Below are 19,362 nucleotides of genomic sequence, written 5' to 3'. Positions count from 1 at the left end.
GTCCATGGTTCTGGCCCAAGAGTTTGATAGGTGTTGGCTCTGACATTGTGCTGACAAGTAGTGACTGCTTCATTTGATGTTCTCAGGAGCTGATCAGGAAGCAAAGCTGGAAGGAAGCAACTGATAGAAGATGCAAAGCCCTGAGGGAAACCCATACTTGCAGAGTGGTTGCCCGTGTCCGAGCAGCTGTAGGCAAGGTGAGACTGCCAGCTGCTGGACACCCATCTGTAGCAGCCGGGCTGGTGAGGAGAGGCACATGCTTTTTAATTTGCTGATGACACCAAGCTGGGATGATCTTGAGAAGCAGCCTAAAATAAGTGGATCAACTTTAACAGGGACATGTGCAAAGTTCTACATGTCGGGCATGGGCTAAGCCACCTCCAAAGGACTGTGTGGGAAAGACTGTCTGTGAAATTATCTCAAGATAGAACACGGAGGGATTATAAGGTTGTAAATGTACCAACTGCTGACAACGGCATGCATCAGCAAGTATAACGTTTGATATGGTATGACTTCCTGAGTATTTTAAACAGCCAAAGAGCCCAGGAATGTTAAAATAAAACCAGCTATTTTGAAAGCCATGGCAGGAGTGTGAAACAGCCCCTCTCCAGCTGAACTGTGTTGGGAATGATGCAACAGCTGGGCTGGAAAACAAACCCAGCGGTGCTGTGTTTGTGTCTTCCCCAGAGAATGAAGTGTCCTCTTTCCCTTGTCCTGTTTTCAGTTCATCCAGGGCTGAAGTGTGGAGTGCTTTGTTTAAGGATAGGGAAAAGGTGTGAGGAAGAAAGTCCATCAGCAGATACCAAGCAAGCTCTATGGGTTTTGTGGCACTTAGTAGCTGGAGAAAAAAAAAAAAAGCAAGCAATGTGCCTTGTTATTCTCTCATGCACAAGAGCTAGCCCTCAGGGACTGGGTTTTACCTGACAAGGAAAAGGGCTGATGCTTCCTGGCGATTTTCTTCCAAAGGGAGTGTTTTCCCAAAGACCTGCAGCCCAGAAGGAAGCTCCCCTTGGGAGCAGCGGTCCCAGACACTGCTGGAGATCTGCTTGGACTGGTTTTAGCTGCAAGGAGGCAAGGAGTTGTCTCTTTTCAGCCAGCCCTTCTGAAGCAGGAGTGTGGGGAACTGAGTGTGTGCCAGCCCTGTCAGGGGGGACTCCTGCTCAGCCTGGGGGGCTGAGGGGATCCTGGCACCTCTGAGATTGAGAGTCCCAGGTCTCGGGGGGGAGGGAGGAGTGAGGCCGGTCCTGAACCACTGAGGGGGTCAAAGTCCAAGGAACTTGTGAATGATCCATAGAATCACATATCTCAGGCTGGTTTGGGTTGGAAGGGATCTTAAAACTCACGCAGTTCCAACCCCCTGCCACAAGTAGGGTTACCTTCCACTATAGCAGGTTGCTCCAAGCCTGGCCTTGAACACTGCCAGGATCCAACTGCCAGGGATGGAGCAGCCACAGCTTCTCTGGGCAACCTGTGCCAGCACCTCAGCACCCTCACAGGGAAGAACTTCTAAGATCTAACATGATCTTCCCTGTTTAAGTTTAAACCCATGAGCCCTTATCCCGTACCCACAGTCCCTGATCAAGAGTCCCTCCTGAGCCCCTCTTCAGATACTGGAAGGCTGCTAAGAGGTCTCCATGCAGCCTTCTCTTCTCCAGGCTGAACAGCCCCAACTTTCTCAGCCTGTCTTCATATGGGAGATGGTCCAGTCCCCTGATCATCCTCGTGGCCTCCTCTGGACTTGTTCCAACAGTTCCATGTCCTTCCCATATCCGTCTCTGGCACCGGTTCCCTCCCAGCACCCACCAACCACCGGGTCGGGGCGGGACTCAGGATGGGATTCCCGGCGGCCCCACCAGGGGGCGGTAGAGTGTCCCCTGCCCGCCTCCCCGGCGCTGCGCGGGCTGCTTACCCTCCTGCTCCGGGCGTCCTCGGCGCTCGGCGATGACGTCAGGAGGCGGTGCGGAGCCGCGGGCCGGAGCGGGCCGAGGTGAGTTCGGGGGCGTCCCCCGCCCCAGCCCGGGGGGACAGCGCCGGCCCTGTCCGCCCCTGCCCTCTCCTCCCTCGCTGCCGGGCTGCTGGCGGCTCTGTCCCGCGATGCAGCAGCAGTGCGGCCCGGGAGCCGCGGGCTCAACCCTGCCGCTGCCTGGGGTGCTGAGCGGCGGTTACGGGCGGGTCAGGGAGGGGGCCTTGACCACTGGGCCGGGCCGGAGCGGTGCTTCCAGGCCTGGAGCAGAGCCTGCCCTGGGTCCCCTCTCTGGAAGGGATGGGGAAAACCGGCGTGGTTCGGTATGAGTTACGAACAATGGTCATGGAATCATGGGTGGTCTGACCGACTCTGGCCTGCCCCGGCTCCACCATCGCAACCTGCAGTGCTGCAGTAGCCCCAGCCCCGGATTTCCCTGTTAGCCAGGCAGCTGCTTACACCAGGCTCATGTCAGACAGTAAGAGGCACGTTTAAGGTTTATTAGTAACACTAAAGGTAAGGTGCTCTTTGTGAACATCTCGTAATGCAGTTAAGAGTTGGTGTCTTAAAATTTCCTTTGTGGCAGCTCATAGAAAAGTCAAGTTAAATCACTTCAAGTTGTGAGATAACCTAATTGTTGGTGGAAGGCCCACTCAGCCTAGGGTGGGTTAGTCAGTGCCTGACACCCCTTACCAGAGGGCTATCCCCAGGAATTCAGAGCTGAAGGCACCTTCTGGATCAGTAAGAGCTGAAGTGCTGCCCTGCTGAGCTGTGGGATGCGATGTACTTGTGGCGCTGAGGAGTGGGTGGACATTGAAGCATAAAACCCATATTCCCATATCTGCAGCTTGGGCATAGTGTCCTCTCCCATATCTTGGCACCTGCCAAGTATTTGATGTCCTACTTGGACAGGGTTTGGAATGTTCCATTTCTCCAGTGCTTTTGTTCCTTCAAACTGCTGGTGAAAATTGCACAGGAGCATTTCCACCAGCACTGACACGGACTGAAGCATTTTGTTGCTGGCTGTGGTGTGATTCTTTTGGCTTCACCAAGATGCTTACACATACAGGGAAGAGCCACAGACATACTGGTATTTGCTGCCTGATCTCAGTTAATGTTATTACTGGATTTATTTATGATGTTTTCAAGCTCAGCATTTGATCCCTTTTCTTGGTTTTATATACAAATGGGACATTTTACATGAATGTTTCTCTACATGTGGATTTACTCTGTAATAATCTGTTTCTGGTTGCTCTCATTTGATTTCTCTGTTAACTGAATCCATTTTAAGGTACAACAATGCTGGGAAGAGCTCTCAGTGGAGGCATTATTCAGGGCTAGCTGTAGTTCTTGATTTCTTTATTGTCATGGTACTTGAATCTGAATGAGCACCCAGTTACAGGATGGTGCTTGGTGAAAGTCAGTTGAGCATTCTATGAAGTTGCTTTTTATTTCTACTGCACTGTTTGTGCATACTCAGCTTCCATGAGGAGTTACTTTGATGATGTCTGATTTTAAAACTGAATCTTAACAAAGTCTTGTTTTCCTTCCAGATCGGATGTAGAGACTAGACTTTTTCCAGGTGTCCCTCTAAAGCATGTATTTCTCCATGTAATCCTCCTGATGGAAGACCAGCTGGGATTCCCTTCCTGCTGTTCAAGCTGATCAGCTGCTTGGAGAGGTGGTGAATGGCGAACATACTCTCGGTGATGGCAAGTCCTGCAATTACATTCCAAGTCTAACAACCTCTCCATAGCCTTCTGTGAATGCTCAGACACCATATTGATGGGATCTAAGCCAAAGAGTGGAATTTAAGTCTGCCTGGCTAACTGCCACAGCACAGACATGCAGTTTCTCCATCTCCTAAACCAGTCATATTGTTTTAGTCAAGACTTGCTGAAGTGCATTTGATTTGGTTCTGTTGGAATACAGTGTGGTGTGCAAGACCTTCTCCTAGTCTGGAACAGCTGGTAGAAATTCCACACTTGCACTTCCTACATGAAGCCCCATATGGAAAACCAGAAGTGAAGCAAAACTAAGTCTAGAATTATAGAATGGTTTGGGCTGGAAGGGACTTTAAAGCTCATCCAGTTCCAACCCCCTGCCACAGGCAGGGACACCTTCCACTAGACCAGGCTGTTCCAAACCTGGCCAACCTGGCCTTGAACACTGCCAGGGATGGGGCAGCCACAGCTTCTCTGGGCAACCTGTGCCAGGGCCTCAGCACCCTCACAGGGAAGAACTTCTGCCTAAGAGCTCATCTAATGCTACTGTATTTCAGTTTAAAACCATTTCCCCTTGTCTTACAACTAAATGCTCTCGTGAAAAGCCCTTCTCCAGAATTTAGTTATTATTAAGAAGTTGTCCCTTGACAAGAGGACCTCCAGAGGTCTCTTTCTAGCTCAGCCACTCTGTAACTCCATGCTTCACTGCTCAGCTGGGAGCAGTAAACAAGCTGTGCTTTATAAAAAGAGATACTGTGTGGTTTCCTGGACTATCTGTTTTGACCATAACTCTGGGTTTACAGGCACTATTACCGGTAGCTTATGATGAAAGCAACAAAGCTTTCGTCAGAGTACATAAGTACTGCAGAGTACTTTACATGCTCTGCAGTAAAGTACAGAGAACATTCCAGACTCCTTGTTTGTGGTATTTATGTGGTTTGTCTCATTCTTTTCCTAAGGTTCAAATGTGGAAATTGCCGTGGATGTGGTTGCTGCTGCTGCTCTGGGAAAATGCCTTGGGAGGAAATTAACACCATTCAGTGATGGGCTGTGGGACAAGCAAAGTGCTTCCTGAGCCCCCCCGAGATGTGCAGTTAGATCTGGTGAAAAAAGTTGAACCTTACACAGGCCACAATGAGATATACAAGCATTTCATCAAGGATGACTGCGGGATCAAAGCTGGCTCTCCCTCACCTCCACAGCACGCTAACCCATACCCTGGGAACCACTTGCCTGCCCACTTGGACCAGCCTGAGCCCCACAAGAACAAAGTGGCTAAATACCGCGCCAAGTTTGACCCCAGAGTGACAGCAAAGTATGACATTAAGGCTCTGATTGGGAGAGGGAGTTTTAGCCGCGTTGTACGGGTGGAACACAAGGCCACCAAACAACCCTATGCCATCAAGATGATAGAGACCAAATACCGTGAGGGGAGGGAGGTGTGTGAGTCGGAGCTTAGTGTGCTACGCCGGGTTCGCCACACCAACATCATCCAGCTGATTGAGGTGTTTGAGACCCAGGACCGTGTGTACATGGTAATGGAATTGGCAACTGGAGGAGAGCTGTTTGATCGAATCATTGCTAAGGGCTCCTTCACTGAGAGAGATGCTACACGTGTGCTGCAGATGGTGTTGGATGGTGTGAAGTATCTGCATACACTGGGTATCACGCACCGGGACTTAAAGCCAGAGAATCTGCTGTACTACCATCCAGGAACAGATTCCAAAATCATGATTACGGACTTTGGGCTGGCGAGTGCTCGGAAGAAGGGAGATGACTGCCTGATGAAAACCACATGTGGGACCCCGGAGTACATTGCTCCCGAGATCCTGGTCAGGAAGCCATACACAAACTCTGTGGACATGTGGGCACTGGGTGTCATCTCTTACATTCTCCTCAGTGGCACTATGCCCTTTGAAGATGACAACCGCACCCGCTTGTATCGGCAGATCCTGAAAGGAAAATACAGTTACTCAGGCGAGGTGAGTGTGCCAAGGGTTATGGTGAGGGGAAGGCAAGCAAGAAGATCTCCATAGATATTTCTTTGTGATGACCAGAACCTGGCTGTTGTGTGCAAGTGGTAACATCACCAGGGTTGAAAAAAAAAATCTGCAATTCTGGCTTTTAAAATCCTTTTCTGTTTTCTCTCTGCTTTCCAAAACTGCTTCCAGTGCAGCATGGAGAGCTCCTTTTAAAAATGGGTGTGTAAACAAAGAGGTCTCTTCCTGTAGAACAGAACAGGGATTCTTGTGGGTTTCTAGCTGGGGAGATCTCAGCTGTGATAAGCTGCTGCTTGATACTTTGCTGTTGAAACTCGTGCCAGGGTGAGCGTTTGCAGTGTAGTGTGTACATACCTTGTCTAATTTCTGATACAAATCCAAGTGTAGTCTGAAAAACACCTTTGCTGAAAGACAGGGTTATGGCAGACAAAGTCACTTGCTTCTACCTCTGGAGACACCAGCATTTCTGAAATCAGTCTGCATTGTGTCCTGATCTGAGTGTGTAACAAACTGGAGGATTAAAGGTTAGTTTTCTTAAATAACTATACAAGGAGGAACCTTGGGAGGTAGATTTTAGGCAGAAGCTACATGCCTTTGCTGTCCTCGAGTCCTGTTACTCCACCATTGCCACAGCTCCTGCTGTCTTGTTTCTGGTCATGATGGGAGTTCTTGGCTATCAGCCACCTCCTTTACCAGGGCAATTGCCAAGTATAGGCATAACCTCACTGAAAATCACACACTAGAAAGTGGGGGCATCCAGATTTGCAAGTTGTGCTTCTGCCTATATCCCTCACTGGCAAGTTTTAAAAATTTAGCTTTTATAAGCTCTAATAAGAGGGGAAAGTGCTTAGGTTCCTGAACACCACGACCTTGTGAGGGGAAGCCCACTGGGAAAGTGTTAATGAGTGTCTAAGTTTGTGATTCTGAACTGACAGTAAGACAACTGTCAAAAACCCAGAATAAATTAATGATTGTTTGCATATGCTTAGTTGTGACAGGTATACTGGCACTTTAGTGATGGATGGAAGGACTCTAACATGTTAATACTTAAACATATTAAGCTGCTTTAGGATTGTATTTTTTTTTAAAAAAATGAATCACTCTCTGCAGGGTTTTCAGAGGTGTCACGAAGTCTTTTCTGCTTCAAAGCTGTGGTGCCAGCTTGTGTTAATAGGTGGAATATCCAGTTACATGAAACTGAGGAATACTGGCGTTAGCATAGGGGGCCACTGAAGAAAGCTGAGATTTGACACCTGTGTGAGTTTTGTTATTTCTTCCCTTGAGCCTTCCTCAGAAAGTCGCTGTGTGTGCAGAAGAGGCACAGAAGTGAGGAGTCATAAAACCTCAAATTTGTTTCTTTCTGGACCAAGTGCGTTGCTTCCTTCAGGAGCTGCAGTACTTGATTAATTTCTTGCCAAAAGTATTCTGTCAGCTGCTTCCTTGAACTCCCAGGAACTGCTTACTTGCTTCCTTGAACTCCCAAGCTTCTGCTGACTTTGGCAGCCTTTGCTGCTTGGTTAATTTGGTTAATAGGATTTGTTAACCCATTGGAGAGTTTTATGGATGCAGTCGGGTTGTCCTAATGCAGAGGCAGATGAATTACCAGCCACACATAACATCTGCAGGGTCACACTGAAAGGCAAAGTCCTGTTTACTGTATAACCAGTGGTGGCAAATCTGTCTTGAGCAACCTGGTCTAGTAGAAGGTGTCCCGGCCTGTGGCAGGGGGGTAGAACTGGATGAGCTCTAAGGTCCCTTCCAGCACAAACCACTCTGTGATTCTGTGATTCCAGGGCATGTTCTGTCTGTTTTTGCAAAATTTGGTAATTCTGAGTCTTAGAAGCAAGAGGTGGCATACAGGTTTGGCACCTAGTAAGTTTATGCTGATGGTACTAAGCTGCTGAGGTTAAAAATAAAGCTGAGGAAGTAGTGAGAGACTGTGTGATAAATCGGCTGATGTTTGGTGTGGACAAACTTGACCTGGTCCCATGGGAAGACTGGGGCAGTTTGCATTTTCTATAAATGATGGTGGACCTTGAAGGTGCTTCTTGCTCTTCAGAAGAAACAATCTGAGATTAAGCACTTCCAAATATTATCTTGATATTCATGATCAAAAACCATTTCATGTTAGGAGGTAGTGTTATTGTTGCAGGTATCCTTGCTGTGCCATGGAGTGCAGTTCTGCTTCCTCTGGAAAATAAAATACAGGATTGAAAAGCACAGAAGGCACGGTAGTGTAAATAATCAAAGGTATAGTCTGACTTACATCTGAAGAAAGAGTGAACAGATGAGGGCTTTTCCTTCACAAAAAATCAGTGAGGGGACACTCTGACCAAACTCAGTACAGCCACAGGCAGAATGGGGAGAGTGAACAGAGAAGCAACTGTTTTGAGTGCTCCCTGGGGTAACTTCATTTGATGTTCTCTGGTCCTTGTGCCAGAACTGAAATTACCTTGAGAAATTTAATGACTTCATTGCTGTACAGATACAGAATATATGTGTATGTGTACATATAGTGTATATATATTGTGTGTATATAAAGACAGCACATGTGCCACAGAAAAAACATTAGGCTATATGTTTAGAAACTGCCTGTGCACAAACCTGAAGTATTTTACCTGTTATCCCACCACAAATTACATACTTAAGGAAGCTGTTACGGATACTGTGTATGACATGAGTAGTTGTTTTGGAAAGCTGTAGATGTTTTACTGCTTGGAAAGCAAATATGTGTCAGCCAGTATCTTTTGCCCAGATGCTTTCTGTTCTTCTAGAGCCAGGAAAATGGATGCTTTAATTTTCTACTGTAATTAACCGTGTGGCTGTAAATTGCAGGCATGTTCGACTCTAGCCAGGTATTGGCAGGAGATGCAGTAGCGGGCTGCCTGCTTTGTGGATCAGTTTTAGGTGAAAACAAGTTGAGCCAGAGATTTAGAGGAGCCTGGCATGTTTCTCATTGCATCTTAAGGCCATCTTCTGGAGTTATAAATGCTGCCAAATTCCTGATGTTTACAGAAAATTGCTGCTCCTTTTTTTTTTTTTTTTGGGGGGGGGGGGGGCATGTTCCACTGTAAGAAGTGGAAAGGTGTCAGAAATGAGGCTATTAATAAATTCATCAGAGTAATGTAAATGGCAGGAGCTGTAAGTCCTGGTTTATTTGGAATAAGAATGGGCAGAATAACTGACTGCATTGCAGAAGCAGAGATTTCATGGGAACGACTGCTTTTCTTCTCTGTAACGTGAACTTTAAAGATGTGAAACAGAAGAGGAAATGTTAAAAGCAGTCTGCTAGGTGCCCAGAGTTGACAGCCTGAGTTGTGAGACTCAGACCAGTTTCAGTAGAGAAGAAGGGAGCTATCTTCCCAGCAGTGCTGCTATACCCTGTCACACAGCAGCAATGCCCTGAGTTTGCCAGGAATCAACTCCAAGCCCTATTTTTTGAAAGGTCTGTCATCAATACCTGCTCAGAGAGGACAAAGCTGTATTGAGAGAGGAACAAAAGCTGAAGTGCATGCTGACCTGAGAAGTAGCTCCATGTTCTTGAAAAACAGGCAAGCTCATGACCAGCTAATGTAATTGCTTTCTGACTTGGGACCCTCTTTACCACCACTCTCCTGTTTCTGGAGTGTGAAGTCTGTTCAAAGAGGCTATTAGCAGATCCCATAATAGGTTATTCAGGTACTGCTGACATCAGTGTTCTGATTCTCTTGTATCTCCTTCTGTACATTCTGAGCTGCTTCAAGTAATGGGTAGGATGAGGAGTGAAGGAAAGGTTGGCTTTGTAACTTGGCATGTTCTTTTCCTGAACATTTCTGAGTAAGGGTTATGTGGGGTAATGAGACTGTGTTTGATGTAGCCTGCTACAAAGTCACTTGTTTTGTTAGAACTCACCAAAAAGAACATTTGTCAATATTTTACTTGAAATCTTGGGGATAAAATGGATTTCTGGGATCTCTTTGTAGCTTAAGAAATTGTCTGAGGAATAAAGCTGGAATTCCATTTACAGTTCCCTTTGATTTGAAAGTGCAAAGATGGACATTGGACCACCATTACCATGACAGGCTTACTCTGGTTCTATTTCAAAGCTTGCCCATCTTTTGAATACTGGATGCTTTTATGTTGCTTTACACACCTGGGAAACTTGTTGAAGAAGTGGAAGGTAATACATCTTATGATTAAATTGGGGAACTGAGCTGGGGTGCGTGGATTGTTCTGGTTTTAATACATTAACTGGGCAGATATTTTCCCCTTGTGGTCTGTTTTACTCTTCATAAACTAGAATCACCCCTTTGTGGTACATTCACTGTGAGTGAGGTTGGTGTGTGATGGTGTGAGAGCATCTCTTAATCAAACAACCAAAAAGCTTATTCTAAATATTGGTGCTAGTGGAGACATAGAAAAATGGGATGTAAGGTGAGGCATGTTTGATACATGAAGGAAGCTGGGCATTTCAAGTCTGTAAGATCTCTGCTATGCAGATGGATGATTTGGCTTATGTGGCTTGCTTAGGTTTTCCAGTGGTGTTTAATGAAGTTCCTCACCAAAGACTCTGGATGGAATTTTGCATCTGTAACATAATAGCAGCCTTTGCATGGGCCAGCAGTTTGCTGGAGATAAGCACAAAGCTGAAATATGTGGTCAGTCCACAGGGAAGGGAGAAAGAAACAATTAAGTTTGAAGAATCTGTTCCCTTTTGCCCAAAACTTTAAGGAGAAAGTTCGCTAAAAAGGGGTTTGATCACTGATGAAAGAGATCTTCAGATGGAGAAAGGAAGAGCTGTGGACCTTAGAAGTTTGCCTGAGTTTGAAGAGCAGCTGGACCAATTCGTGGAAGGTAAATCAGTGGAGAGAATGACACTAAAAAGTCCCAAGAATGGATAAAGAGGTGTATAAGCAACAAATTTTTGTGACTTGAGAATATGGGGGAGAATTTTCATTGCAGTACATGGGTTGTTTTCTTGGGCTTTCACTCTGTATCTGCTGCCGACTGATGCTGGAGACACAACACTGGACTGGCTGGATAATAGAATCCCGGGCTGGTTTGTGCTGGAAGGGACCTTAAAGCTCATCCAGTTCCAACCCCCAGCCACAGGCAGGGATGTCTTCCACTAGACCAGGTTGTTCCAAGCCCTGTCCAGCCTGGCCTTGAACACTGCCAGGGATGGGGCAGCCACAGCTTCTCTGGGCAACCTGTGCCAGGGTCTCAGCACCCTCACAGGGAAAAACTTGTGCCTAAGAGCTCATCTCAGTCTCCCCTCTGTCAGGTTAAAGCCATTCCCCCTTGTCCTGTCCCTACAGGTCATTGTCCAAAGCCCCTCTGCAGGTTTCTTGCAGCCCCTTTAGGCACTGGAGCTGCTCTAAGGTCTCCCCTTAAGGAACCTTCTCTTCTCCAGGCTGAACCAGCCCAGCTCTCTCAACCTGGCTCCAAGCAGAGCTGCTCCAGCCCTTGCAGCATCTCTGTGGCCTCCTCTGGACTCACTCCAACAGCTCCATGTCCCTCTTGTGTTGTTGCCTCAGAGCTTGACACAGGACTGCAAGGGGGGGTCTCCCCAGAGAGGGGCAGAGGGGGAGAATCCCCTCCCTCAACCCCCTGCTTACCCTCTAAGTATGCAGCCCAGCATGTGAGGGGGTTTTGGGCTCAAGTGTGCACTAAAGCTGGGTCCTCAGGAACCATCTATGACCCCTACTCTGTCCCCCTCCAACACTGGATGTTTGATCCAGTCACTTTCAGTCCAGTAAGAGTTTCTAGTCTTTCCTTCTCCCATTTCATCTCTCAGTAGGGGTCTTCATCCACTCCCAAGAGTTACAGAGCTGAGCAATATGCAGCCTGCAGAACAGGAAGTGCTTCAAGGTTGTGCGTACAGCATTTGGGACACCTGTCTGTGTGTTGGGGCTGTTCAGCGGTTGCACACTGGACATAGATGGAGCAGATATCACATGTCTCATGTGGTTTTGACTTGAGGTTTGGAGGCAGCATTATTTCAGATGATTTTGAGAATGGGAAATCAATCCTAGAGCTTATCAACTCCCACGCGCTGATTTTGCTTGCTGTGTAATACTGCTTTGGGAAGGCTAAACGTGTAAGAAGTGAGGAGGGTAAACATCTATTCAATTGAAATGCTCTTCAACTCTTTAATTACTCCCTGGTGCTGAGTTCTTCTGTAGGTAGGTGGAAAAGCAGGCAATGTATGCAGACTGAATGGTAATAAAAAGTGTATTTTGCAGATGATAAAATTAGTTGAACTTCCCCTTCTCCTGCAGACTATTTTTTTTTCTTCCTTGGAAGAAATGAGTCTGTCTTGACATTTGACATCTGTGAAGGAAAATGTGGTGTGAATTGCACTGTGTGTGTGACTTTGACTTTCTCCGTTCAGTGACTCAGATTTGAAGCATGAAGGCAGAATCCATCTAGTCATCCTGCCTGGCTGCCTTCCCCCCTGGTGCCCTTAAGATGATGGCTTCATTCTTTGACGACTCCCCTTGCTAGTTAGTGTTGCTGTTTAGAATTACTTCCTTCACACTGCCAGCAACATCCCAAGATGGTGTCTGCCCTGTTGCTTCTGCTGTCAGATGTGCAAGGGTGACAGCAGCTGGGGGATGGCTGCCAAAGCCTTGTGTCCAAGTGTTGAAGTGTTTCTTTCTTCCGATCCCATGCAGTGCCTTTCCCCACTGACTTCATGTGGAATCTAAAGCCTTCTGTAGCTTCAGAAACAGAAGTGCCTTTCACATGAGGGCATGTTTAAAAACATCGTCTTTAAGCTAAAGGATTCTTGTGGATCTTCACCAAAGTCTCATTTTTATGTCTTGCTTGTTGTTCTTTAAAAACTGGCTTTTTCTCTTTATCCAACAGCAAACTCTTCAGCCAGGCTATTGTTATTCCCCTGACTTGACAAGTACATTCTTGCCTTACGATCACACATCCAGATCTCTGCTTCACAGTTTTCTATTGCTTGTTTCCTTGGCCACGTCCACCTAGGTTTGGTCTTCTCCATCTCTTTACCTGGGTTACCTATGCATTCAGCCTGAGTTCACCTGATCTGTGGTAGCTTGATAGCAACTATAGTACTGCTGAAAGGGAGTGCTGTGGTTTGATAGACTGTCCCTGACATGGATGGCAGCTTGCTAAGGTAACCAAGCCTGAAGAGCTGCTCAAACACGTGGGCTCCAAGTTCTTGTGATATGGCAAAAGAACTGAGATACACATAAAAATACTGTTACTAGCAATTTTATAGTATTTTTGTAGGAGTGTCATCTTTGGAAGTTAAGTCCAATAAAGAGTATCTGTCTCTATATGACATTATTTTAGATAACTTTAGGAAGAAATTGATAGCATTCATGAATTCATTTTTCTTTTTATTATGCAGCACACTGGCAAGTGTCAGTTCAGGCAGCATCAACAACCAGTTGGTTTGGAAGATTTAGGCACCAGGGGACTACAGAAAGCCTCTGGTCCACATCCCTGTCTAGAGAAGGGCTAAATGTAAAAATAAATGAGGCTGCTTAGCATAGAATCACAGGATAGTTAGGGTTGGAAAGGACCGTAAGATCATCATTCCAACCACCCTGCCATGGCCAGGGACACCTCACACTAAACCATGCCACCCAAGGCCTCGTCCAACCTGGCCTTGAACACTGCCAGGGATGGAGTATTCACAACCTCCCTGGGCAACCCATTCCAGTACCTCACCACCCTAACAATAAAGAATTTCTTCCTTATATCCAGTCTAGACCTCCCCTGTTTAAGTTTTAACCCATTACCCCTTGTCCTATCACTACAGTCCCTAATGAAGAGTCCCTCCCCAGCATCCTTATAGGCCCCCTTCAAATACTGGAAGGCTGCTCTGAGGTCTTCATGCAGCCTTCTCTTCTCCAGGCTGAACAGCCCCAACTTTCTCAGCCTGTCTTCATACAGGAGGTGCTTCAGTCCCCTGATCATCCTCGTGGCCCTCCTCTGGACTTGTTCCAGCAGTTCCATGTCCTTTTTATGTTGAGGACACCAGAACTGCACACAGTACTCCAAGTGAGGTCTCATGAGAGCAGAGTAGAGGGGCAGGATCACCTCCTTTGACCTGCTGGTCACGCTCCTCTTGATGCAGCCCAGGATACGGTTGGCTTTCTGGGCTGTGAGTGCACACTGAAGCCGGCTCATGTTCATTTTCTCATTGACCTACACCCCCAAGTCCTTCTCCGCAGGACTTCCATGAATTTCCTTTTTGCCCAACCTGTAGCTGTGCCTGGGATTGCTCCGACCCAGGTGTAGGACCTTGCACTTGTCATGGTTAAACTTCATGAGGTTGGCATCAGCCCACCTCACAAGTGAGTCAAGGTCCCTCTGGATGGCATTCCTTCCCTCCAGCGTATCAACAGAACCACACAGCTTGGTGTCATCGGCAAACTTACTGAGGGCACACTCAATCCCACTGTCCATGTCAGTGACAGAGATGTTGAACAAGACCGGTCCCAACACTGATCCCTGAGGAACACCACTCGTTACTGGTCTCCAGCTGGACATTGAACCGTTGACCCCAACTCTCTGCATGCGGCCATCCAGACAGTTCTTTATCTACCGAGTGGTCCACCTATCAAACTGATGTCTCTCCAATTTAGAGACAAGGATGTCATGTGGGACAGTGTTGAATGCTTTGCACAAGTCCAGGTAGATGACATCAACTGCTCTACCCCTGTCCATTCCTTCCATAGCCCCATCATAGAAGGCCACCAAATTGGTCAGGCAGGATTTCCCCTTAGTAAAGCCATGCTGGCTGTCACCAAGCACCTTGTTGTTTTTCATGTGCCTTAGCATGCCTTCCAGGAGAATCTGCTCCCAGATTTTGCCAGGCACAGAGGTGAGACTGACTGGTCTGTAATTCCGTGGGTCATCCATTTTCCCCTTCTTGAAAATGGGGCTTGTATTTCCCTTTTTCCAGTCATCAGGAACTTCACCTGACTGCCATGATTTTTCAAATATGAGGGCCAGTGGCTTTGCAACTTCATTCGCCAGCTCCTTCAGGACCCGTGGATGGATTTCATCAGGTCCCATGGACTTGTGTACATTCAGGTTCTTAAGATGGTCTCGAACCAGATCCTCTCCTACAGTGGGCCCAAAGTTTTCATTCTCACAGTCCCTGTGTCTGCCTTCCAAGACTTGGGTGGTGCGGTCAGAGCCTTTGCCAGTGAAGACCGAGGCAAAGAAGCCATTCAGAACCTCAGCCTTCTCCAAATCCTGTGTAGCCAGTTCTCCCAATAGCTTCCAGAGAGGGCCTACATTGTCTTTAGTCTGTTTTTTATTCACTACATACCTATAAAATCCCTTCCTGTTATCTTTCACATCCCTAGCCAAGTTTAGCTCCAATTGGGCCTTAGCTTTCCTAACCCGGTCCCTAACTACCCGGACAACATCCCTGTATTCATCCCAGGCAGCCTGTCCTTGCTTCCACCTTTTATAAGCCTCTTTGTTCCTGTGAATTTTTCTCAGCAGCTCCTTATCCACCCAAGGAGGTCTCCTGACCCTCCTGCTGCACTTCCTTCTAGTCGGGATGCAACACTCCTGAGCTTGTAGCAGGTGATCCTTGAATATCAACCAAGGGTCTTGGGCCCCCCTGCCCTCTAGGGCTGTATCCCATGGAACCTTGCTAAGCAGGTTCCTGAAGAGGCCAAAGTCTGCTCTCTTGAAGTCCAGGGCAGTGAGCTTGCTGCACACTCTTCTCACTGTCTTGAGGACCTCAAATTCGACCATCTCGTGATCACTGCATCCAAGATTTCCCTGGAGAGTCACATTTCCAACGAGCCCTTCCCTGTTGGTGAGCACGAGGTCAAGCAGGGCACCTCTCCTTGTCAGCTCCTCTATTGCTTGCAGAAGGAAGTTGTCTTCCACACAATTGAGAAACCTCCTGGATTGCTTGTGCCGGGCTGTACCGTTGCCCCAACGGATGTCAGGGTGGTTGAAGTCCCCCATGAGAACAAGGGCCTGTGAGAGTGTGGCTGTTCCTGTCTGTTTGTAGAGTGCTTCATCCACAGGCTCCTCTTGATCAGGCAGTCTGTAACAGATCCCCACAGTAATGTCTCCCATAGCTCTTCTCCTTGAAGCATGTTGTTCACTGAAGATTTGAAGGTTTACAAGAACGGAGGTGTCATGACCACACTAGGCCCTGTCTTGGGGCAACCCCAGTCTTGTCTGAACTGTGTGTTTTCTTTACATCCTGACAGAATTTAGCTGTTTGCAGCTTTACAGTCACCATTTGCCTTTTCCCTGAGCATCTCTGAGACATCTGATGTGGTGTTGTCCTCTTTGTAACTGCCCTGACAGTACTGACAGATGCAGTTAGATCCCGTCCCATTTCTCCAGCTAGTTGAGATCCTTCTGCATGGTAGTCCTGCTGTCCTGCATATTAAATCTTGGTCAAAGGCAACCAAGAAGCAAGTACTAAATAATTTAATGGGAAAGAGAGAGGCTTTACCTGCAGGTTGTATGTGCATGGCATTTCTTTTTTTTCTCAAGCATTCAGCATCTTAACAATCATCTGTCGTAGCTTGGAGTTGAAAGCACCAAGTTAAAATGCAGATATTGAGTATATTGCAGATACTGCTATGGAGAGATTCAGGTCTTAATTACATAAGAAACAAGTTACCCTCATGGGTATGTGGAGTGGTGTGAATGGGGTTCCCATAGTAGTACAGAAAGTAAGTAAAAACTGTAACACTTTCTGCCCAAAGAGTTTTCCCTGCATGTGCATGATACCTGAGGCAGGGAAATTGCAGCATGCTGGAAGTGCACTAGCAAACCAACTGTATGCCTGTGCTAAATGTCAGACAGCAAGATGAGAATATGAAAAGCCATTTCAAAGCAGCTGGTGCATGCTTATAGAATGACTCCTTACCCCAGCAGTGCTTCTGCAGAGCATTTCCGAAGTGTTTTTCCATCATCCTTGTTGTGGAGGCTGGTTAAATACTGTGGAGGACTTGTAACCCCTCAAATCCCTCTCAATATGTAATGGAGGAGACAGATGACAGTCTTGTCAACGTTTAATACTAGTTTTCTACATTTATTCAACTTTCTGAGAGAGAATGGCATAGAGCTTGACCCCAGGCTGCCTCTGACTCCATTGGGAACTGGTTACTGAACTGCCCATCCCTCTCCAAAGGGACTGATCAGTAATTGTGTTAGGAGAACTGTGGTTGGATTTTCTATCAAATGACTGACTGTAAGAAAGGCATTAAAATGGCATTAAAATGAAGCAGCAATTATTCTTGATAACCTTCTTCCCTTAAAAGTTGTAGATGGAAATGTGTAGTGGCAGAGATCCACAGGGAGAAAAAATAAACAAGCAACCAAACCCAAGCAACATAACTTCCTATTTTTTACATACAAATTTTTTAGTGTAGAAATGAATTTTATGCAGGAGAGGAAGAAAATTATACTTGCATGTCAGAGAAAACAAGCTCTCCACAATCCCTATTGCTTTGTAGAGTTCAGTGGGTATAGGACAAACCTTCTCAAAGGTTTTTAAAAACCAGTAAGTTTTGCATTAATGCTGCTGCAGGTCTGATGCTTGACTGTCTGGCTGCCAGTCCTGGAATGGCTCGTGCGTATTTGTGCTTCTGGTAACTTAGAACTACTTACATGTGCCTCTGTAATTGAAAAATAAATCCATCTTTTGTTGGCTTGATGACAAAAAATATAACCACTTCAGGAAAAGATACCAACTTAGAATAAATTGTGTGTTTCATCATGTATTAGCTTTATTTTCTATTTTATACTTTGTTTCCCCCAGAGATTTGTCCAGGGTGTTTTTCGTACCCATAGTTTTGTTATAGATCATAAAGCTTTGTGCAGTGGGTTCCATAATGAAATTGGTTGTTGGTAGCAACTGCCTTGAAAGGGAGGAAATTGCTCCCTCTGGTGATGTCCTTCTAGTAGGTCTCCTGGTTAAGATGGGCAGTGGGGCAGCCCAGACAATCAGTTTTTCCAGAAGACATACTCCAGTTTGGACTGGAGTATGTCTTCTGGAAAACATTCAAAGCAGAGTTAAAAATTTGCCAGAATCAGAGAAGCACCACTGCCCTCTAATGTTCCTGTTGGTCCTGTATATATGTGTTTTAATACAGGAGGTAGAGTGATGTATCTGCAAGAGGCCAGGAAAGCTACTGTGTCTCCAGTTACTGAAACTTTACCCCTGCAGTGTGTCCTGTGCTGCCTGTTGCTGTACCAGGAGCTCCCTGCAAAGCCACGTGATTCTCCTGGATGTTCTCTGTTGCCTCAGTGCCTGGGAAGGTCCTGATGCAGCAGGACCCCTTGCTCGTGGGGCCCCTAGCTGGTGGCACTGACCAATGGCATTGCCCTCCCTGGCTGTGCCAATTGGTCTGCAGACCCATTAGAGGCTTTTGCAAGACACAGTCCTCACCTTGGCTTTTGATGTCCATGCCAGGAGAGAGGAGAGATCTCAAACCAATGGTTCATTGTCTTCCCTGGAGTCTGAGTGTCCCAAGCTGTTGAAATACAGCATAACAAGGAAACAGGCACAGGGCAGCTGAAGGCAAGGTTTTAAACTGCATTTGTGGAGCTTATTTGCATGATCATACAAGTCTCTGGGACCATGTTTTAGCCTCCCTGGGTGAAGAAGGACTTTTTTACTTCTAGCAGCTGCTTTGCTCTTTTGGTTTTGGGGGGTTTTTTTGTTTTGTTTTGTTGTTTTTTTTTTTTCCTGTGAGCCACATTAAATGGTAAATGTGATTTATAACAGTCTTGCTGTTAGATAAATCCATGCATTTTATCCTACAATTTAGAGATATTTTTTTTCCATGTAAGGAAGAACTGTTCCGTGTATAAATTGCGGAGCCCTTTGCCTGGGAAAGGGAATACAAGAAATCTTAATTTACAGAGGAATGTGCTTTTGCATTTCATACAGCTGTGAGAAGGCAGTGATTTGTAAGCAGAGTAACAAGAGTGTTGGTGAGATGTAGGCAGATGACTGTCTCTTGAAAAGGGCACTATGCTCTGCTTTGAAGAGCTGAAACACTTGAAGAGGATGAAAGTGTGCCTCCTACCCTGGCACAAATACCAAGGCCAGCCATAAATGCACTTCTCTTAGCTTCTGCGCTTTCTTTGTCTTCTAATGTACCGGCTCAGAGTCTGGAAGTAGAGGTGGGGTTGTGTTGCCCCCTGTGTGTCTGAGAGCTGAAGTGTTTGTCCAGATCTTTCCTGCTGCAGGAGCAGACATGTGGGGCTCTCTGAAACATGGTAAGCTTAATTAAAACCTGGAAAACACTCCAACCTTCTGAATGTATCAGTGACCACACTTCTGCGAGAAATTAGTGCACTGTATTGTGGAGAAACACTTTATTTACAGCACAGAAACACCTTTTCCAGTTAAGGTGTGCATTTAAAAGTCAATTCCCCCCCCCACTTTGGCTGCTGCTTGAGTTTTTCTTGGGGTTGTTTCCTCAGATGGAATTGGTGTGTCACAAGGACCTTTGCCAAAATCATTCTTTTTGCTTTTTTATGCTGTATTTCAACTTATGTTTTAACTCAGATGTGAAGGTAACTCCAAATCCTAGGGCAGGGTAAGCAAAGAGAGGGGTGGTCTTTCTCTGCGTACATCTCTCGTTTTCATACCACTACAGCCTGCACCCCAGGAAGAGTTTTTATTTCACAGAATCATGCATGTCATTAGGTCAGG

At 46.4% G+C, this 19,362-nt stretch overlaps 1 protein-coding gene across 1 annotated transcript in view; it reads left to right on the top strand.

Moving 5' to 3' along the window:
• Positions 1 to 4,651: 4,651 nt before the first annotated feature.
• The window catches only part of PSKH1 (protein serine kinase H1), a 31,291-nt gene continuing 16,580 nt past the window's right edge, over positions 4,652 to 19,362 (top strand). The window contains exon 1 of the mRNA XM_005152279.2: positions 4,652 to 5,669. Coding sequence (XP_005152336.1) covers positions 4,731 to 5,669 — 939 coding nt within the window. The 5' untranslated portion in view covers positions 4,652 to 4,730. The remainder of the gene's footprint in view (positions 5,670 to 19,362) is intronic.

Source organism: Melopsittacus undulatus, chromosome Z, assembly GCF_012275295.1.
Source record: "Melopsittacus undulatus isolate bMelUnd1 chromosome Z, bMelUnd1.mat.Z, whole genome shotgun sequence".
Lineage (NCBI taxonomy): Eukaryota > Metazoa > Chordata > Aves > Psittaciformes > Psittaculidae > Melopsittacus > Melopsittacus undulatus.
The sequence above is the reverse complement of the archived record's forward strand: the minus strand, read 5'-3'. Positions and strand labels throughout refer to the sequence as shown.